At 48.8% G+C, this 20,104-nt stretch overlaps 1 protein-coding gene across 4 annotated transcripts in view; it reads left to right on the forward strand.

Moving 5' to 3' along the window:
* The window catches only part of TAF1A (TATA-box binding protein associated factor, RNA polymerase I subunit A), a 112,600-nt gene extending 101,755 nt beyond the window's left edge, over positions 1–10,845 (forward strand). For 3 of the 4 annotated variants that reach the window (XM_063919041.1, XM_063919042.1, XM_063919043.1), the window contains 2 exons: positions 2,877–3,031; positions 8,613–9,072. In XM_063919041.1, coding sequence (XP_063775111.1) covers positions 2,877–3,031; positions 8,613–8,719 — 262 coding nt within the window. In that variant the 3' untranslated portion in view covers positions 8,720–9,072. Of the gene's footprint in view, positions 1–2,876; positions 3,032–8,612; positions 9,073–10,705 lie in introns of those variants that run through there. The other variant, XR_010176265.1, reaches the window with a different exon arrangement.
* The last annotated feature ends 9,259 nt before the right edge of the window (positions 10,846–20,104 follow it).

Here is a 20,104-nt window from a genome sequence, read left to right on the forward strand (position 1 = left end):
TTTAACTTTTACGATAGCCCAATACTTTAGAGACTGTAATTTTATGGACAATGGAAAAGCTTTTGCTCGCTATTTATAGCAAAAGCACCGAGAGACATCAGACAACATGTACATCAAGACAAGACATCAGACAAGACCTCAATCGGCGACTGTTTATATAAACTCACATAGTTTACGACTGCATTTATAACGATTGTCTCTTATCTTCATCTCTACAACCTCCAGGTAGTGTCTCACATAGTCGACAGGTGATTCTCACATATTAGCACTCACATGTTCCCCCCCCCCCCTTCATGTATCATCAACTAAATGTGCTCCCCCATTTGTTGCAACCAAAAGCCGAAAAGAGCTTGGTAGAGTTTGACAGCCCATCCACAGACCCTTGATAAGGGATAAGAAGGATTCAATGTATACTTCGCAATACCTCGAAGCTTGCTTTAAAACACGTACGGCACGATGATACATGACCCCTCAAACATGGATTTCATACACATATGCTTTTACTATCTCACTAGGTCATGTTTTTCCTACCTTCTCCTCTCCTCCCCTTACCCAATCATAAAAAGGTGTTTACATGATGACATATATTTTTCTGTTTTGTTTAGGAAGTGGCAGTTATTGGTGACTGCCAAAGGGTGGACTGTCAAAGTCGAAAAATATTGTTATTCTCATGCCTTGTACTAACCCCATGCGCTTGCCCGCTGCACGTGCACATTCTCTTCCGTGCGTGCGCATATTCGCAGTTGCGTGACGGCGCCTCCACGGACATGCGCTCAAGCGCGTGGTATGTGCATTTACGGTAGAGTTTGTGTGCGTCTGGCGGGCGACTCAATTGTCACATAGTTAATCCAAATAGTGTATTTTGAAGGTCATGGTCTCCTTAATAATATCAGTAAGTTTGTTTAGTGTAACTGGTTCATGGACAGAGAAATCTCTCTTTACATGATACGAAGGGTCAGACAGGTTTTGAGCAGTGGTGTTTGGTATGCAACGGTAGAGTATATTATTAGAAACATTCCGGTATTGGTTTGAGAGAAATTAATCGCTCCTGCGAATAGTTATGTTTATAAGAAATTTATGGACATTTACTATATTTGCAGTTCATTATCCATGCGGCGGGAATCCTGAGATTCCCTCCCACCTGAGCAGTATGAAATAGTCACAGACCACCTGTTTGAATCAACCTATGACCTTTTGTTATAATGTGAAGACAGATTCCTGTGTCCAATGAACAATGAGATTGTAGGCCTCTTTGTGTAGTGTACTGTATGCAGTGTATATAAGGCAGCCAGCTTGGGCCAGCTCAGTCTACTCTCCACAAAAGGTTTTCATCACTGACTAACTTGAGAGCTGGTACCAGGACTGCGCAGCGATCATTCCCCAGTGTGTAAGTTTTTCTCTGTAACCAACTTGTTCTCTGTTTGTATTTGCCATACTCTCTCTCTCTCTCCCTGTTATTGTTACGCTGTTGTATATTGTAGATGTGTAGTTATTATGTTTAGATATTGATGTTAGTCTGTAGTGTATAAAATGTTAACTGTCTTTTCCCTTTTTACATAACTAAATCTCGTTAGTAAAGGTTTTGGAACCTTAGCAAGGTATTGTGTGTTTATTACATTGCTGAGAGTATTCAGAGCGTCTCAATCGCTCAAGAGGCTTTTATATAATAGGTTAATTAGCATTGCATTGTGTTCACATTACAAAACCAAGGTTTACAGTATAGGCTCAGCCTTTCATTGTGTTGCATACAAGGTTTACTGTGTGTCATCCTGTGACTGTCTGCACCGCTCGTGTTCCTCTTGTGGGCACAGCGTCCGCTACGCTAGTAGCGTAGCATTACGGTACTCGGACCGCCTATAGCGTGCTCGATACCCAGCGTAAGCCGTGAGCGAACGTGTCGCTCGTGCGTCTCAACCACGGCCTAGCGTCTGCTACGCTAAGTGCGTACCCTTACGGTACCCCGTACGCCCATTGCGTACTGAGTCTCTTACCAATATATAGTGAATGTTATAAGATAAATATTTGGCTTCATCATTTTGTACAAGTATTCTGTAAACCGTAGCAAGCAATCTGGTTATCATGTACAGCTTGAAAGCGATCACTTGTATACATTACATTGTTATATAAGCCCAAATGCTTTACTGAAAGGTGTTTGTATGTAAATAGCGTGCTCTGGGAAGGTAACTTTTCCTTTTTAATAAGCTCTAATCGTACATTTGCTGCGCACTAAAGCTCTTCCTCCGGTTTCCTTTGTTGCGTACCATATGTGCTAGTGATTGATTGGAAGCTTTGATTTAGACCTACATACAGATTTAATGTACGACTCGGGTAATGTTTCACTAATCCAGCGGTGAGCGTGGTCTTTCTCTAAGCCCACATGTGGGGTGTCTGCTGGTTGGCACGCCCTCCGGCTGGCAGTCACTATTACTGGTCACTGTCACGAACACTTCTGTCTATCACAGAGGGGAAAGGTGACCGTAAATCGCCCGTGTGACATTATGGTCATATATATCTTTTGTTTTCACTTTGCTTTTGTACATTAAATTCTGCCTTTTGCCCCTGAATTAGAGATGAGCGGGTTCAGATTTACTCGGATTTACCCGAATCTCCTTATTGGCTATCGGACGTCGCGTCTTTTGGTTAGCCAATAAGAGAAATCCAGAAAAAAAGAAATGGCGATAATTCTTGCGTAAAGAACAGAGTAAATCTGAACCCGCTCATCTCTACTCTGAATAAAAAAAAAGTCCAGTGCATCACTCGGATTTGGAGTTTTTGCTGAGGTGAATGTTTTTTTGTTGTTTTTTTTAAAAATACATTTGACCTAAAATAAGATTTTACTTGGAATGTATAAGGTAGAGGTTTTTTCTTCTCCCCAGTGAACGTAAAGCCTGGGTGTCCGAGCTGTGGGAGTCCAGAAGTAGCTGGTGGCCTTTATACCACTTCACAAAGCTGCAGGCGAATAAGGATTACTGGAAGTGTCCGGAACTGGCGGTGAGGAAGGCTGCAGCTGCCGGAATGTTACAGGGACCAGGTAACTCGGCGCAAGATGCGTCGTCATCTCACTTTGTGCGCTATAAATTTCCTCCATGCCGGTCGTCGCCAACAGCTATGGCACAGTGATAATTTCTCACACACACACACACACACACACATGATTTTTGATATTGGCTGTGGCTATTAAATAACGAGACTGCTGCTAAAATTTACATTTAATTATATTAAGTACATTTTAACTCTGTACCCCTATATTCTCCCCTTCTGCATCCACCCTCCCCCCCCCCCCCCCCCTTCGCTGCATTCTTATTTTCCAACAGCGCCGTAATTTCTTCTTTACCTCAGTAAATGATGCACAGCGGGTCCCCTGAGTTCAGGTTTGAGTTTTGGAAAGAGAGTAATTCTGTGCTAGGTCTGGTGAGTACGGAGGGTGTTCTAGCACTGCAATCTGTTTATCGGCCAAATACCGCTTCACAAGAGGGCTGTGTGGGCTGGTGCGTTGTCCTGATGGGGGATGAAGCCCCCATATCATTCGGATGCTGAGCAAATGGCCAATTCAAACCATTTTTTCCATATTTCCCCCCCCCACATATTTATTTGTTTTTTGACGTGAAAAATGTCCTGGGACAACATCTTCACGACCGTCACATAATCTTTTGTGCCACTCAAACCCACATGCACGTGACGTACAATCTGCCCCCTAAGCCTTGATGAGCATACGGAAAGATCCGGTGGGAGTTTTGTTAAATTTAAATGATGCACAGCGGGTCCCCTGAGTTCAGATCTGACTTTTGGAAAGAGAGTAATTCTGTGCTAGGTCTGGTGAGTACGGAGGGTGTTCTAGCACTGCAATCTGTTTATCGGCCAAATACCACTTCACAGAGAGCGCTATGTGGCCGGTGCGTTGTCCTGATGGGGGATGAAGCCATTTTTTCACAGCTCTGGTCGCTCCCTTCTGATTCTTTCCGGTGAACATTTTTGTAGTAATGTTGAGTCACTGTTGCGCTTTCTGGTACCCAGTCTGCCAAAATAACACCCTTGTTATCAAAGAGAACAATTAACATGGCTTTGAGTTTGTATTTGCTGTGACGTGCTTTCTTGGTGTGTTTGTCTCCGAATCATCTTGAAAGATCCAGGTTCCATCACGGGTAATAACTTTATCTAAAAAATGCAAATCCGCTTGAAATTGTTCCAAAATGTCTGTACAAATTCACTTTCGCTTTTCGTTCTGCTTGGCAGTGAGAAGCCTCGGAACCTTCTCCGCACAAAGTTTTGTCATGTTAAGATCTTGAAGCAAAACTTGCCTAACGGTTTCTTTGTCCATGTTTCCAATTTCTTCTATCGTTCGGATGCTGAGCAAATGGTCAATTCCAACAATTTTCTCCATCTTTTTTTCACATATTTATTTGTTTTTTGACGTGAAAGGCGTTCTGGGACAACATCCTCACGACCGTCACTTAATCTTTTGTGCCACTCAAACCCACATGCACGTGGCCTACAATCTGCCCCCTAAGCCTCGATGAGCATACGGAAAGATCCGGTGGGAGTTTGGTTAAATGTTAAGGTAACACGTTGCTTTACTTTTGCACTAAGCATTTGTATGACGCACGGGAAATATACGCAAAATTCTTTGTCCGCTGTGTGACAGCAGACGATCTGTGCGAGAGGGGTGGCACTTGCAAAACCATTTTGGGACAGTACAAGGTCCATATTCCCCCTCTTCCTTTTATCTCACACAGTAAAGTACAGTCTTGTTATTGAATAGCCACACTTATTATCTAAGATAGAGAACAACGCATGTGACAGAAATGGTCTGATTGTCATAGGGACGGATACAGTACATATGTATGCATGTAGGAATGTCCAAGCGTGTGACATGACAAAAATGCAGCAAATAAATGGCTACATTACCCCGTGATGAAGCTGGATGTACGTTGCTGGGAGTTCTACCTTCCCTGAGGGCGATTAAGAAGGGATCTATCTCCTATATAATAGCCCAGATCTGTGACTGGACCTCTAACGCTGGGCGTGGCTAGGAGCTCTCATTGGGTTAGTGGCAGGTCTATCACACCTAGTCCACAGCTGATTGGGTGAGAAACATCCTCCCACACAGGCTAAATCCAGTATGAGGCTCTGCCCTTTGGCTACTGTGTTTTCACAGAGCAGGATTAGCAATGGGACTGATGGAGCTGCAGCTCCAGGCCCACACCCCAAAATAGTCCCACTGCATCTGCAGCAACATAACCTCCAACAATTTACGAATTCGAAAAGGAGGTGTGGCCACAGGTACACCTCTGTGGTCACGCCCCTTTTCCTATACTTTCAATGGAAGAATGTACAGTCAAAAATCGGTACATACCATTAAAAAAATGGTCCTGTACCTGCCAAAAAGGTGCAGCTGGAGGGTATGCCACTGCATCTGCAGCAAGTCTCTGCGCTGTAGATAGGGAAAAAAAACTTTTACTGCAGCGTCCTATGTCCAGCTGCCAGTCCACAATCCCCACTCCCTAGCCGCAGCGCAGGTGGAACAAAAGCTGCTGCGGCCACCGGCATAGATGTGTATGAAAGCGGCGCAGCGGAAGGCTTTCATAGCCCTCCCTGCGCCGCATACTCTCTGAGCCCCGGAGCCTCATCTACGCGTGATGTCACAGAAGTGCCTCCCCGCCACAGCCGCGCCCAGATCCCCAGAGGCCCTGACTCCGCAACACAGCACCTGGGCTGCCGGCCTGGAAGCCCCGAGATGGCTAATGTAACGGATAGAGTGGGTGATATCGCGGAGGGTAATGTCTGGACGCTGAATCAATGTTAAAGGTGACAGTGCTGTGCAGTGCAGTGAATGTGCAGTCAGGGCCGGTGCTAGGGTGTTCTGCGCCCCCCTGCAAACTATAAATTTGCACCCTCACATACTTTACAAAGGCACAGCGCACATAACGCCCCCTGTAGTAGAGAAACTTACACGTAACGCCCCCTGTACCAGTGACGCTTACACACGTAACGCCCCCCTGTACCAGTGACGCTTACACGCGTAACGCCCCCCTGTACCAGTGACGCTTACACGCGTAACGCCTCCCTGTACCAGTGACGCTTACACGCGTAACGCCCCCCTGTACCAGTGACGCTTACACACGTAACGCCCCCCTGTACCAGTGACGCTTACACGCGTAACGCCCCCCTGTACCAGTGACGCTTACACACGTAACGCCCCCCTGTACCAGTGACGCTTACACGCGTAACGCCTCCCTGTACCAGTGACGCTTACACGCGTAACGCCCCCCTGTACCAGTGACGCTTACACGCGTAACGCCCCCCTGTACCAGTGACGCTTACACGCGTAACGCCCCCCTGTACCAGTGACGCTTACACGCGTAACGCCCCCCTGTACCAGCGACGCTTAGACGCGGAACGCCCCCCCCTGTACCAGCGACGCTTAGACACGTAACGCCCCCCCCCCTGTACCAGCGACGCTTAGACGCGTAACGCCCCCCTGTACACGCGACGCTTAGACGCGTAACGCCCCCCTGTACCAGCGACGCTTAGACGCGGAACGCCCCCCCCTGTACCAGCGACGCTTAGACACGTAACGCCCCCCCCTGTACCAGCGACGCTTAGACGCGTAACGCCCCCCTGTACACGCGACGCTTAGACGCGTAACGCCCCCCTGTACCAGCGACGCTTAGACGCGTAACGCCCCCCTGTACCAGCGACGCTTAGACGCGTAACGCCCCCCTGTATCAGCGACGCTTAGACGCGTAACGCCCCCCTGTACCAGCGACGCTTAGACGCACACAGTCACTCTTTCCAATCACGTCTAGCTCCACCCCTTATTCCCATCGAGCTCCGCCCCTTTGACTCCCGTCCAGCCACTGAATATCACGCAGGGGAGCGGGGGTAGAGAGGAGGCTTTGTGCTGCCGGCGCCGAGGGGGAGAGGAGGTTTTGTGCTGGCGGCGCCGAGGGGGAGAGGAGGTTTTGTGCTGCTGGCGCCGCTGCATGTGTGACAGCAGCCGGCAGCAGCAGCAGGGATAGCAGCAGCAGCTCAGCACAGGGATGCAGAGCAGGCAGAACGCCTCTCCTTCCTGGTGCCTCCCTGCACTGCATCCCTTTGCTGAGCGGCTAGCGCTGGCCCTGTGTGCAGTGTCACCGACACTGCACAGCACTCTCACCTTTTACATTGATTCAGCCAGTCACTCAGTTCTGCCAGCCAGTCACTATTGTTAGCGCCGGTGTCCCAACGTGCCGCATTACAGGGAAGTAGACGCACTAAATAAACTACAGCTCCCAGCAGCCCCAAAGCATTCCGGCCCTTAAGGCTGCTGGGAGCTGTAGTTTATTGAGTGCATCTTCTTCCCTGTAATGCGGCGTGTTGGGACACCGGCGCTAACAATAGTGACTGGCTGCTGTGCGAGTCTCCGGGAGAGCCACTGCCAAAGGGAGGACAGCGGGTTAGCTGCTGACAGGAGCATAAGCAGGATAAGTATTACCCGCCCCTCCCCCACTCACAGTACCTCCGGGCCCCATCCGCAAAACCCCCACACACCCCCTCCACCACCCGCGGTAGCTCCCTTTACCACCCGCGGTAGCTCCGGACCCCCTCCCCCACCCGCAGCAACCCCACACCCGCCGCACCACCGCATCCGCCCCTCCCCCACCCGGGGCACCCCTGCAACTGCTCCTCCCCCACCCGTGGTGGCTCCGGACCCCCACCTGCGGCACCACCGCACCAGCCCCTCCCCCTCCCTCGGCACCCCCGGATCCCATCCGCGTCTTCCCCACACCCGCTACTCCGCCAACCAAAGCACCTACTAGTTGATTCATCAGGCCCTGCGTGCGCTGTTCACGCCATTGCAAGGGGTTTTCGACCCCTTAACCATTGCACGCTCTTTGTCCGTGCAATATTTACCCACTCACACAATTATGATTGGAGGTAATACTCCATATAATAAAAATATTGCACGCCACAAGGGTGTGTATAGGTTACGGGGGCATGGCCCCTTACGACAGTGTGAAGCGCGCCCGTAGGGCGCGATGAGTCACCTAGATGAATGGCAATAGGCACACGGAGAAGACACCCCTGGGACGGCACATATTAAGGTGGTTTATAAACCCACCCTGCATGGATCACCTTCCCAGGGGATAGACGCAGGATAATAACGCATCAATAACACGATTACCATGCTTTACATCACGTTACTGCCATGTCGACATTATCCCGCTGACATTACACAGTAAACATTTCCACTGTTGACTGCATTAATGTGGATTAGTTAAGTACATCCCGTACATATGTCCCTATAAGAGGCAGAGACTGTATTAGAGCAGCGGGGGGTGAGCGGAGAGCCGTAGAAGGGTCTTGGCGTGGTTGATGTGCGCAGTCTGCGTTCCCTGTTGTACATGGAATGACAGGGAGATTGATAGGTTGGTACTGATAGGATCGTACAGGTAGTGGGGAAAACAATGGAAGCGCCAATATGTGGTCACGCAATGCAGCGTTGCCCCACCACGCCCTGTACACCTGAACGTGTCGTGGCATTGTGTCTGTTGTGTTTCTTGCTATTTATTTTCTGGCTTTACAACACGTGCGGCCATCGCTACTTATAGATCTATTTCTCCTTCTCACAGGCAGCAGATATTTCTCTAGGGTCTGCAGACTGGGGACAGAGGAACAGAAGGCCACCTTATCTCTCCTGAAGACCCTTCTCAAGCAACATAACTGCGGAAACCAGTAGGCCGCACCTGTGCTGAGCTCCTTCAGTAGGGTGCGGAGGGACCTCACTATGTGGGGTTTATATCTTGTTTTGGAATAGGGACTGTATGTGCTGTGAAACCTGCGAGTATTGAAGCAGCCAGAGAGAAATGGACTCGTCCATTCGCTATCCCGTCGTAAGAGGCGCTGCCCACGTTGCACGAATGTTCTGGGTCCCTCACAGCGGTGACAACTCCAAGAGCGTAGCTACGGCCCTGTCGGACGTGACTGTGCCTGATCACTGCTTGGATGCGGTGTATGATGTTTTGGAAATGCTATGTACAGTTAAAGGTTTGTTTTGTACTTTTCCATAATAAAGAGTATCTACAAAAATAATGGTGCACGAGAAAAGTAATATGAAAAACCCGTTTCAAGCTGCAAATCTGACCTCTCGGTACGGCTTGTTTTTTGGTAGGATTGTTTGTTTTGTTTTGGTATTAAATATAGACTAACAAGAGTTCCTCATAGCAAAACGTGCTTCATTTTGCTCTATATTTCTCTAGCATCCATAACGGATATTGGGTGAATCTAGTACTTTGGGGTATAGACTGGGTCCAAAGGAGCCAGTGCACTTTAAATTTTTTCAACTGGGTGTGCTGGCTCCTCCCCTCTATGCCCCTCCCACAGGCAGTTTAGAAAACAGTGCCCTCAGGAGAGGATGCGCACACTGCAGCTCCAGAGAGTTTTCTTTTAAATCTGTTATTTTCGGTATGATGTTTGGGCAACAGCACACCTGCACCGTGGGAGTTAGGACGGGGGGGGAGGTGTCAGAGCCGCTTCCCCGCTGCAGGACCCCAGTACTAAGAGGTTGTTGTACAGCAGGGCACTGCGCCTTTGCGGTCACAATCGCAGCACGCCGCACAGCCCTTACGATAGCCTGAAGGTGACATCAGTGTTGAGTACAAACCGGGGGTGGTGCCCCAGTTCATGGTGCGGCAGAACGCGGTCGCGGCATATGGGGCCCGCTATAGCCCCCTGTGTACACTGCCACGCGGTTGTGAAAACCTGTATTTATATTATGTTTTACACCAAAAGGAGACATTTGCCAGTATAAATTAGTGTATAGCTCCGACGCCATTGCAGGGGGCGGAGCTACCTCAGAGCAGGACCAGCGGCTTCTTGGCGACTTTCTCTGCTTCCAGCAGCAGCAGGCACACACAGCTCCTCCAACACTCCAGATACACATAGGGGTGTTGGGAAGGGGTAGAGCAGCTATTATACTTGTAAATAGAGTCCTCATAAGGAAAAAACACAGTATAAAGTCACAGCCTGCAGTCTCCCTGAGTCTGCTAGGCTTGGTGTGCTGGTCATTTCTCTGGGTCTCCTACTCACATATCAGGCAAGGGCAGGCTTGCTTGTACAGTGTCTGTGTGTTGTGTGTGAGAGTTTGTCTCCTGAGAATATGGTAAACACCATTTATGCACATGCAGATTCTCCCCCCTTTCTCATGAACAATGTTGCAAGTCCTCACAGGCTTGTGAGGAGGCTGGGAGGAGGAGGTGCAGCAGCCGTCCTGGTTACATTTCCTGGATGGCGGACATGTTCTCTCAGCCCTCTGCAAATAGTCATAAGACACAGCGACTGCAGCAGGCTGTAGCGGACCTGGCTGCAAGAGGCAGAGGACAGACCCATCTCCCTAGCTCAGGGCCACAAGCACGTGGGCTGCCTGCTTACTCTCAGTAACTGATGAAGAGGGACAAAAGGAGGTGGAGGAGCTGGACCCTATTATTGAGGATTCATCTCCTGCACAAGGGCTTGAGCCCCTCATACTTGCTATCAGGGATGTGTTAAAACTCCCAGTAGAAGACGACGCAGTAAAGCAGTCATTTTCTCCTCACAGAAAAAGGTTAGCGTCACTTTCCCTAATTCTAAGACATTAGATGATTGTTTAAAGTTGACCTGGAAAAATCCTGATAAAAAATTCCAGGTGGCCGAACGCTTCTTAATACTTTTCCATTTTCTCCTGAAGACAGGAAAAACTGGGAAGATCCGGCTGTTGACGTCTGTCTCACGCTTGTCTGAAGAGGTGGTGTTACTGGTCCCTGGCTCCTCGGCTACCCTGGGGATAGAACACTAGAAGACTACACTGAAGGGTCATTCTATGAAAATGGTCTTTTTATGTAACGTTTGTTACCAGTTTTCATGACCAGCTTTGCATCAAAATTAAAGCATATCATGTACCACACAAACAACATTTACTTTGTACAATATATAAAAAATACATGCTCAAAAAAATATATTTCTCTTACGTCCTAGAGGATGCTGGGGTCCACATTAGTACCATGGGTATAGACAAGTCCACTAGGAGCCTTGGGCACTTTAAGAAATTAATAGTGTGGGCTGGCTCCTCCCTCTATGCCCCTCCTAACAGACTCAGTTTAGAAAATTTGCCCGGAGGAGCCGGTCACGCGTAGGGAAGCTCCTGAAGAGTTTTCTGCATTTATTTTTATTTTCAGACAGGGCTGGTTGGCACCAGCCTGTCTGCTTCGTGGGACTTGGGGGGGACGGGACACTGAGCTCCTGAGGGAACTGTTCGTAAGCCCCACCACGGCGAACATACACTCCTGCAGCACGCCACCACCCCTAACAGAGCTAGAAGTATGAAGAGTGGTAAGTGGCCGGCGTCCCGGTTAGTGGGTCACCGGCTGGATTGGCATGAGGGTAAGGAGCGCAGCACTGACATGCAGGCTGCGTCTCCAAGCTCAGTTAACGTATGTGTGTTATACGCTGTGAGGGGCGCGCTGAGCCACTAACACTTTACCCAAACTGGCAACACTGTTTACAGGGGTTCTAACCCGCTGGTAAGCGCCATCAGACATCATCCAGTATGAAAAAAACAGGAAGACTGTGCACCATTGAGGGGGCGGGGCTTCACTATGAGCGGATCCAGCGGCTGACCAGCGCCATTTTCCCTCTGCAGCTTATACAGATCAGACTGGCAGGGAAGCGCCTCCGCAAGGACTCCATACTACCTCCCCGTACCAGGGGGTCATAGCGGGGTGGGTGGGGGGGGGGGGGGCGATTTTAATATACTAAGCCCCTTGGTTTGCGACCCAGCTAAGTTGCTGTTAGCTACAGTGGCGCGGTGTGTCTGGCTCCAATATACTGTGTCTCTGTGTGGGTTAATTGTGTTTTAACCTTTTCTATTGTGTGTGTGTGTGTGTGTTTCTTTCTTACATTGTCTAAAGCAGGCATTCCCAACCACGGTCCTCAAGGCACATCAACAGTGCAGGTTTTAGTGATATCCAGGCTGCAGCACAGATGGTTAAATCAAAATAACTGAGCTACTAATTAAGTCACCTGCGCTGAAGCCTGGATATCACTAAAACCTGCACTGTTGATGTGCCTTGAGGACCGTGGTTGGGAATGCCTGGTCTAAAGAGTGTATCTCATGCACGGCAGAATGTTTGTCTTCCCCAAGGGAATCACTACAGTGTACTCAGGACAGTACACATTCTCAGGCTAGTGGGTCTGAACCTGCATGGTTGGATTCATTAAAGGGGATGATCTCAAATATTTCAAACAAATTGTCCAATACTGAGAAAGAGACGCAATACTTAAGACAGTCTATGGATGACCTGATGAATACAGTTTCAGGTCCCATGCCAGAGTCTCAGACCCCTACCATTTGTCCACAAAAGCGTACACTGGCCCAGATCCTGCAGGCTGACACTGATGATGATGTGTCAGACGCAGAGGAGGGTGAGGTGGACTCAGGAGGGGGGGGGGGGGGATGCAGCCCTGTCACAAGGAATACAGGCCCTGATAGAAGCTATAGGGGAGGTCCTGCACATCAAAGATAATGTGACAGGAGAGGATGAGGAATCTCATTTTAATGTGAAACAGAAATCCTCTGCTACTTTCCCTGCATCTCAGGAATTAAATTCCCTATTTGAAGAAACTTGGGTTAATCCAGACAAGAAGTTTCAGATCCCTAAAAGGTTAATTACAACCTTCCCTTTTCCTCAGGACCATAGAAAAAATGAGAAAACCCACCGATTGTTGATGCATCGGTATCTAGGTTGTCACGCAAGATAGTCTCGTCTGTCCCGGGGGCGGCCTCCTTAAAAGACACGGCTGACCGCAAGATTGAGACCACTCTCAAATCTATGTACACAGCTGCGGGAGTAGCCCAGAGACCTACTATAGCTTGTGCTTGGATCACGAGAGCCATTGCAAAATGGTCAGGTAACCTACTCGAGGGATTAGATTCCTTACCCAAAGGGGAGATTGTTTTACTCCTACACTATATACATGACTCTGCAAATTTTATAGTAGAGGCCATAAAAGAGAGAGGCTTGCTAAATGTACGCACCACGGCCATGGCAGTATCAACGCGCAGGGGCCTATGGCTACGTCAGTGGACTACAGTTGCGGATTCCAGAAAAGGTGTGGAAAGCCTACCATTCACAGGTGAGGCCCTGTCTGGAGATGAACTGGATACGTGGATATCCAAGGCTATGGCGGGTAAGCCTACATACCTTCCTTCCGTAGCTCCCCCAACTAGGAAGACCTACTCGGCTCCGACTCTGCAGTCCTTTCGGACAGCAAAATGTAAAAATAAGATCAAAGGTTCTTCTACAGCCTTCAAAGGTTATAGAGGTAAACCCAAAAAAACAGTAACTGCAGGTTCACAGGAACAGCACTCAGGTTCTGCTTCCTCTAAGCCTTCAGCATTACGGTGGACCGCACTGAGAGATTTCAGTCACATATGGGCGACATCATGCCAGGATCCCTGGGTCAAAGAGCTTATCACCCAGGGTTACAGACTGGAGTTCAGGAACTCCCACCTCACAAATTCTTCAAATCAGGCTTACCAGCTTCTCAAGAGGCAAGTATAATTTTACAGGATGCAATTCAAAAGCTGGTACAGACTCAAGTCATTGTTCCAGTTCCACCTCAGCAGCAGAACAAGGGTTATTATTCCATACCGAAACCGGACGGTTCGGTACGACCCATTTTAACCTCGAGTCATTGAACCCGTATTTACGGGTGTTCATATTCAAGATGGAGTCTCTTGAGAGCGGTGATCTCAGGTCTGGAGGAAGGGGAATTCCTGGTGTCTCTGGATATCAAGGATGCGTACCTTCATATTCCAATCTGGCCGCCTCATCAGGCTTATCTAAGGTTTGCATTACAGGACTGTCACTACTAGTTCCAGGCCCTGCCATTTGGCTTCTCCACAGCACCGAGGGTGTTCACCAAGGTAATGGCAGAGATGATGTTTCTCCTTCGCAAACAGGGAGTGAAAATATTTCCGTACCTGGACGACATGCTGATCAAGGCACCATCCAGGGAGAGGTTGTTGGACAACATTGCCCTCTCAACTACTCCGGCATCACGGGTGGATTCTGAACCTACCAAAATCTCACCTGGAACCAACACGGAGGCTTCCGTTTCTGGGGATGACACGGAGGCACAGAAGGCATTCCTTCCATTGGAAAAGGCATTGGTAATCCAGTCGATGGTACGGGATGTCTTGAAACCAACCCGGATATCGGTGCATCTCTGCATTCGTCTTCTGGGGAAGATGGTAGCCGCCTACGAGGCGCTACAGTATGGAAGGTTTCACGCAAGGCCCTTCCAGCTGGATCTGTTGGACAAATGGTCCGGAAGGGCCATATACAACGCCTTTCTACAGGCATCACATCTTCTTCAAGATCAAGCCATTCAAGTTCAGTCGGACAATGTGACTGCAGTAACGTACATAAACCGACAAGGCGGAATGAAGAGCAGAGCAGCAATGTCAGAGGTGACAAGAATTCTTCGCTGGGCAGAAAGACACGCGGGCGTTGTCGGCAATCTTCATTCCGGGAGTAGACAACTGGGAAGCAGACTTCCTCAGCAGACACGACCTGCACCCAGGAAAGTGGGGCCTCCACCAGGAGGTGTTTGGTTGCTTGACACATCGGTGGGGCATTCCACATATCTACATGATGACCTCTCATCTAAACAAGAAGCTCCAGCAGTATTGTTCCAGGTTGAGGGACCCAGAGGCACACTTTGGCGTCCCCATGAGTCTGCTAGAGGGTGTATGTGTTTCCGCCACTTCTGTTGATCCCAAAAATTCACAAAAGAATAAAAAGGGAAAAGGTTCAAGCAATTCTCATTGCTCCGGACTGGCCAAGAAGGGCTTGGTACGCGAATCTACTGGACTTGCTCCTGGAGGATCCGTGGCCTCTACCTCTTCGAGAGGATCTCCTACAACGGGTGGTAGTCATGTGACCGCCGGTCAGCTGACCGACAGTCACATGACCACCTCCGTGAGCCCGACGGCTCACTATCCCGATGGTCGGCATGCCGACCAACAGGGACCACGACACCCATGGAGTGGGAATAGAACCCGTGGCGAGCGCAGGTCGCCACCGAGCCCGCAGCGTGACGAGCGCAGCGAGCCCGCAAGGGGCTTGCTGCACTCGCCCCTTCCCGCCGGGATCCCGGCGTCGGTATGCTGCCGGGATCCCGGCGTCGGTAAGGTGACCGGCGGTCAGGAGACCGCCGGTCACCAGTACTACACCCCCTACAACAGGGGCCGTTCGTCTATCAAGACTTACCATGGTTACGTTTGACGGCATGGAAGTTGAGCGTCAAATTGTAGCCTGGAAAGGAATCCCGGATAAGGTTATTCCGACTTTGATCCAAGCCAGAAAAGGGGTAACGTCTAAGCATTACCAGCGTATTAAAAAAAAAAAATACGTCTCTAGGTGTGAGAACAGGAAATTTCCTGCGACGGAATTTCAACTGGGACGTTTTCTGCTTTTTCTGCAGTCAGGTGTGGATGTGGGCCTACGCCTGGGCTCCATAAAAGTCCAGATCTCGGCCTTATCTGTTTTCTTCCAGAAACAATTGGTTTCCCTCCCTGAGGTTCAGACGTTCTTGAAGGGTGTTCTGCACATCCAACCCAACCTCCCTTTGTGCCTCCCACGACACCTTGGGATCTCAACATGGTGTTGCAGTTCCTCCAAACAGAATGGTTTGAGCCCTTACAGGAGGTGGATGTAAAGTTTCTTACGTGAAGACCGTCACTGTTGGCCCTGGCTTCAGCCAGGCGGGTGTCGGAACTGGGGACATTGTCTCACAAGAGCCCCTATTTTGATTCATCATGAGGATAGAGCTGAACTCCGAACTTGTCAGCAATTTCTTCCAAAGGTGGTGTCTGCATTTCATATCACTATTGTGGTTCCGGTGGTTACAGACACCTCTTCTACCTCAAAGTCCCTAGATGTTGTGAGGGCTTTGAAGATTTATGTGAGGCGGACAGCTCGTCACAGAAAATCGGACTTACTGTTTGTTCCCTATGATCCCAATAAAATTGGGTGTCCTGCTTCAAAGCAGTCTATTGCTCGCTGGCTCAGGCTTACTATCCAGCATGCTTACTCTACGGCAGGTTTGCCGGTTCCAAGATCTGTACAGGCCCACTCTACTAGGTCAGTGGGTTCTTCCTGGGCGGCTGCCCGGGGTGTCGCAGCTTTACAGCTCTGCCGAGCGGCTACTTGGTCGGGTTCGAACACGTTTGCTAAGTTCTACAAGTTCGATACTTTGGCCGCTGAGGACCTTCAATTTGGTCTATCAGTTCTGCAGGTACCTCCGCACTCTCCCACACGATTTGGGAGCTTTGGTACATCCCCATGGTACTAATGTGGACCCCAGTATCCTCTAGGACGTAAGAGAAAATAGGATTTTAATTACCTACCGGTAAATCCTTTTCTCGTAGTCCACAGAGGATGCTGGGCGCCCGCCCGGTGCGTCGTGTTCCTGCACCGTTACTTGGTTAAGTATTGTTGTTGGTTCAGCTGTTGCTGTTCCTGTTCAAGTTTGGTTAGCGTTGCTTTCCTCTTGTTTGTGTGTACTGGTTCGAATCTCACCTCTGTCCTTTCAATCCTTCTATCAAGGTATGTCCGTCTCCTCGGGCACAGTTTCTAGACTGAGTCTAGTAGGAGGGGCATAGAGGGAGGAGCCAGCCCACACTGTTGATTTCTTAAAGTGCCCAAGGCTCCTAGTGGACCCGTCTATACCCATGGTACTAATGTGGACCCCAGTATCCTCTACCGACTACGAGAAAAGGAATTACCGGTAGGTAATTAAAATCCTATTTTCACGTGAAATATATTTCAAAATGTAACGTTTCTTACCATGGACTGACCCTGAAGTCTATTCCACAGCAGCTGGTATATCACAAAGACTTGTGATAGCAGGTTGCTGGTTGACACATGTCATTCACACCTGGGCGGGCCAGTTCAAGAGGGCCGCACGGGGGATATGTCTCTGGTGAGTAGGGTTACTCTGATCAAACATATTCAGGATACTGCACGCGCCCTGTGCGACTATTAAAGAGATAGGCGCTATTAATGAGTACTACTGCCATGGCAATGTCAGCGAGCAGAGCTTTATGGCTGCGCCAGTGGATAGCGGAGGCAGATTCCAAGTGTAGTGTGCTGTTTCTCCCTTTCTCAGGGTAGTGGCTATTCAGGGTTGAGTTGGTTTCGTGGATTTCCAAAGCTACTGTGGGGAATTCCAACTTTCTACCCTCTGGGGCCTCACCGGCTAGGCGTTCCTACGGGGCCATCTACTCAGTCCTTTCGGACCGCTATGTTTCGATCTTGAACCAGAGGAGCCTCAAACGCTGCACGAGGCACCAGAGGTAAGGCAAAAAAGCCGGTAGCTGCAGGTTCCCAGGAACAAAGAACCAGTTCAGCTTCCACAAAGGCCTCAGCATGACTGTGCCCGCCCACCCCGAGGGGATCTCGTGATGGGAGCTCGGCTGCGTCACTTCAGCTGCATCTGGGAAAGTTCCTGCCAGGATACCTGGGTACAGGACCTCATTTCTCAGGGCAACAAGCTGGAGTTCGACGGTGCTCTTCACTAATTTTTTTTTATTTTTTTTATTTTTATTTCAATTGAAGCATAACAAAGAGTCACAGCAAAATACATCAATGCATACAATCAGTACTGATTATAACACAAATGCCCGTCTACCAAACAGAAAGGGAAGGCGACATTGCGACCCAAATGGTAACCAACGTGCACACATGGGTCAAAAAAAAAAAGGGGTACTTACAAGTATTGAAGACAGGCAAAGTGGGCCCGGATCCATGCCCACAACCACTCCCTCCCAGGATGGAATATCATGTACTCCCCTAGGTTATATATGGCAATAAATTAATCATCTGTAAATGAAATTGGGGGGTCCTGGTCGTAAACTCGTGTTTTGTACCACAAAGTGTTTTTAAAGCATCTCCACACTTGTTCCTTCACTGGGCGGGACAGAGTTTCTATATAGCTTTCCCATGTCTCAAAGAATTTTATGGTAAACCTTTCCTTTTGTAGAGAGGCTTCCAGCCAATCCATTCTAAAAATATGGAAGATCTTCCCCAGAAAAAGCGACATTGGCGGAGTCGAGGGTTGTATCCACATCTGTAAAATGCATTTTTTAGCTGCTGCGGATATTATCATCAACAGTTTTTTAACACCTTGTGACACCCTAATTCCCTCCGGCATTATACCAAAGATTACCCATTCAGGGGTTAGCGGTAAATAATTAACTAAGTGGTGAGTTACGTATCTCCATATCTGGATCCAAAATCTCCGGATTATAAGACACCCCCACAGGCAGTGGAGCAGCTCAGCCCGTTGCGTTCCACATCTAGGACATGAGGAGCTATCTATCAGACCCATAAGATATCTACGGTGTGGCGACAAGTATGTTCTATGCCATATATTCAAAAAGAGTTCGGTATATGATGCAGCAGGTATTAATTTAACCGATAATTCAAAGGTCCTCAATAATTTTGCCATAGTAAGGGACGGAAAATGGTCTCTCCATTGTGCCATACCCGTTGTCATGTCATCGTATTGAAGGGGCGTGTGTAGGAATGAGTAATGGGCAGAAATAGCCTTGGAAGAGGGGTTCCCTTCCATTAATAATTTATCCAACGGGTTGTCATAATCCATCGGGGATAGTATTGTAGAAACACTAGCTACGTAGTGTTGAGCCTGTAAGTATGCTAGGGGAAACATGGTCAATATTGGGAAACGCTCCGCCGCCAGTGCGAACGTGAATGGTTTTCTCAGCTCACCATTTTGTAATTTGCCGTATGGAAGTAATGCCGTGCCTTTCCCAGAGAGTGAAAGGATGACCCGCGTTTCCGTCTTGAAAACGGGTATTGCGGACCAGGGGAAGGAAAAGGGAAACGTGTGGGTTCAAGGAACATTTACGTCGTAAGACATGCCAAACTCTCCGAGTGGACATTAGTAACGGATTCACGCGAATTGGTGTGGGTATCTCGTCCTCATGTAGATGCAGGAAGGGAACAATACTGCCGCCATTCAAGAAAGCAGTCTCCAAGGCTGTATTAGCATATACACTTCCACCATGGAGCAGGTCTCTCAAATAGCGTAAGTGGGAGGCATAACTATACTCCGATATATTAGGTAGATTGACACCTCCATTGGACCTGCGTTGTTGCAATTTCACCAAACCAATTCGTGCCCGCTTACCGTTCCAAATGAATGTGCGTACTATTTTGTTAATTTCTTTCGCATCACTCCTAGACAGTAAAATAGGGAGTGATTGCAATGGGTACAAATGCCTAGGAAATAAAATCATTTTCACCAAGTTCACTCTACCCAAACATGATATATTAAGATGTCTCCAACGCTCAGTATCCTCCTTCATACTACGCATGATCTGTTTCAGGTTAAAAGAGTACAAGTTGTTCAAATTTTTTGGGATCTGTACCCCCAGATAAGTAATCGCTTTAGTCGTCCATCCAACTGGAGTCTCCCGATACCATGCTGGACGCGAGTAACCCGGTTTTAGATAAAGGGCTGTGGACTTTTCAAAATTGACCTTGAACCCTGATACCAATCCGAATTCTCTAACATGTTCCATTAGCGGTCCCAGGGCCCTCCTCGGTTCCGATATAAACAAGAGGACGTCGTCAGCGAATGCCGATATCTTTACCTCCTCAGCACCAACACCAATGCCTTTGAATTGGGACCAATTCTGTAGTACCCGCAACATGGGGTCCAGCGCCAAGTTGAAGAGTAAGGGCGAAAGGGGGCAACCCTGTCTTGTCCCTCTGGTAAGCTCAATGTTTTCTCCCCTAGTCCCATTAATTAATAAAGAGGTATAGGGTCGGGTATAGAAAAATTGTATTAAAGCTTGGAATGACGATCCAAAACCCCTCCTCTCTAATACATCGTATAGATAGGGCCAAGAGACCATGTCAAATGCTTTAGTTGCGTCTAGGCTCAAAAGCATATTTGGAGTGTCAGCCTGGAGATTCGCCGCCATCACCGCAGCTATAGCAGTGCGAATTCCTTTCACTGAGTGTCTGCCCTTGGTAAAGCCTAGTTGAGGGTCCGT

The sequence above is a fragment of the Pseudophryne corroboree genome, chromosome 4 (genome assembly GCF_028390025.1).
Source record: "Pseudophryne corroboree isolate aPseCor3 chromosome 4, aPseCor3.hap2, whole genome shotgun sequence".
NCBI classification, from domain to species: domain Eukaryota; kingdom Metazoa; phylum Chordata; class Amphibia; order Anura; family Myobatrachidae; genus Pseudophryne; species Pseudophryne corroboree.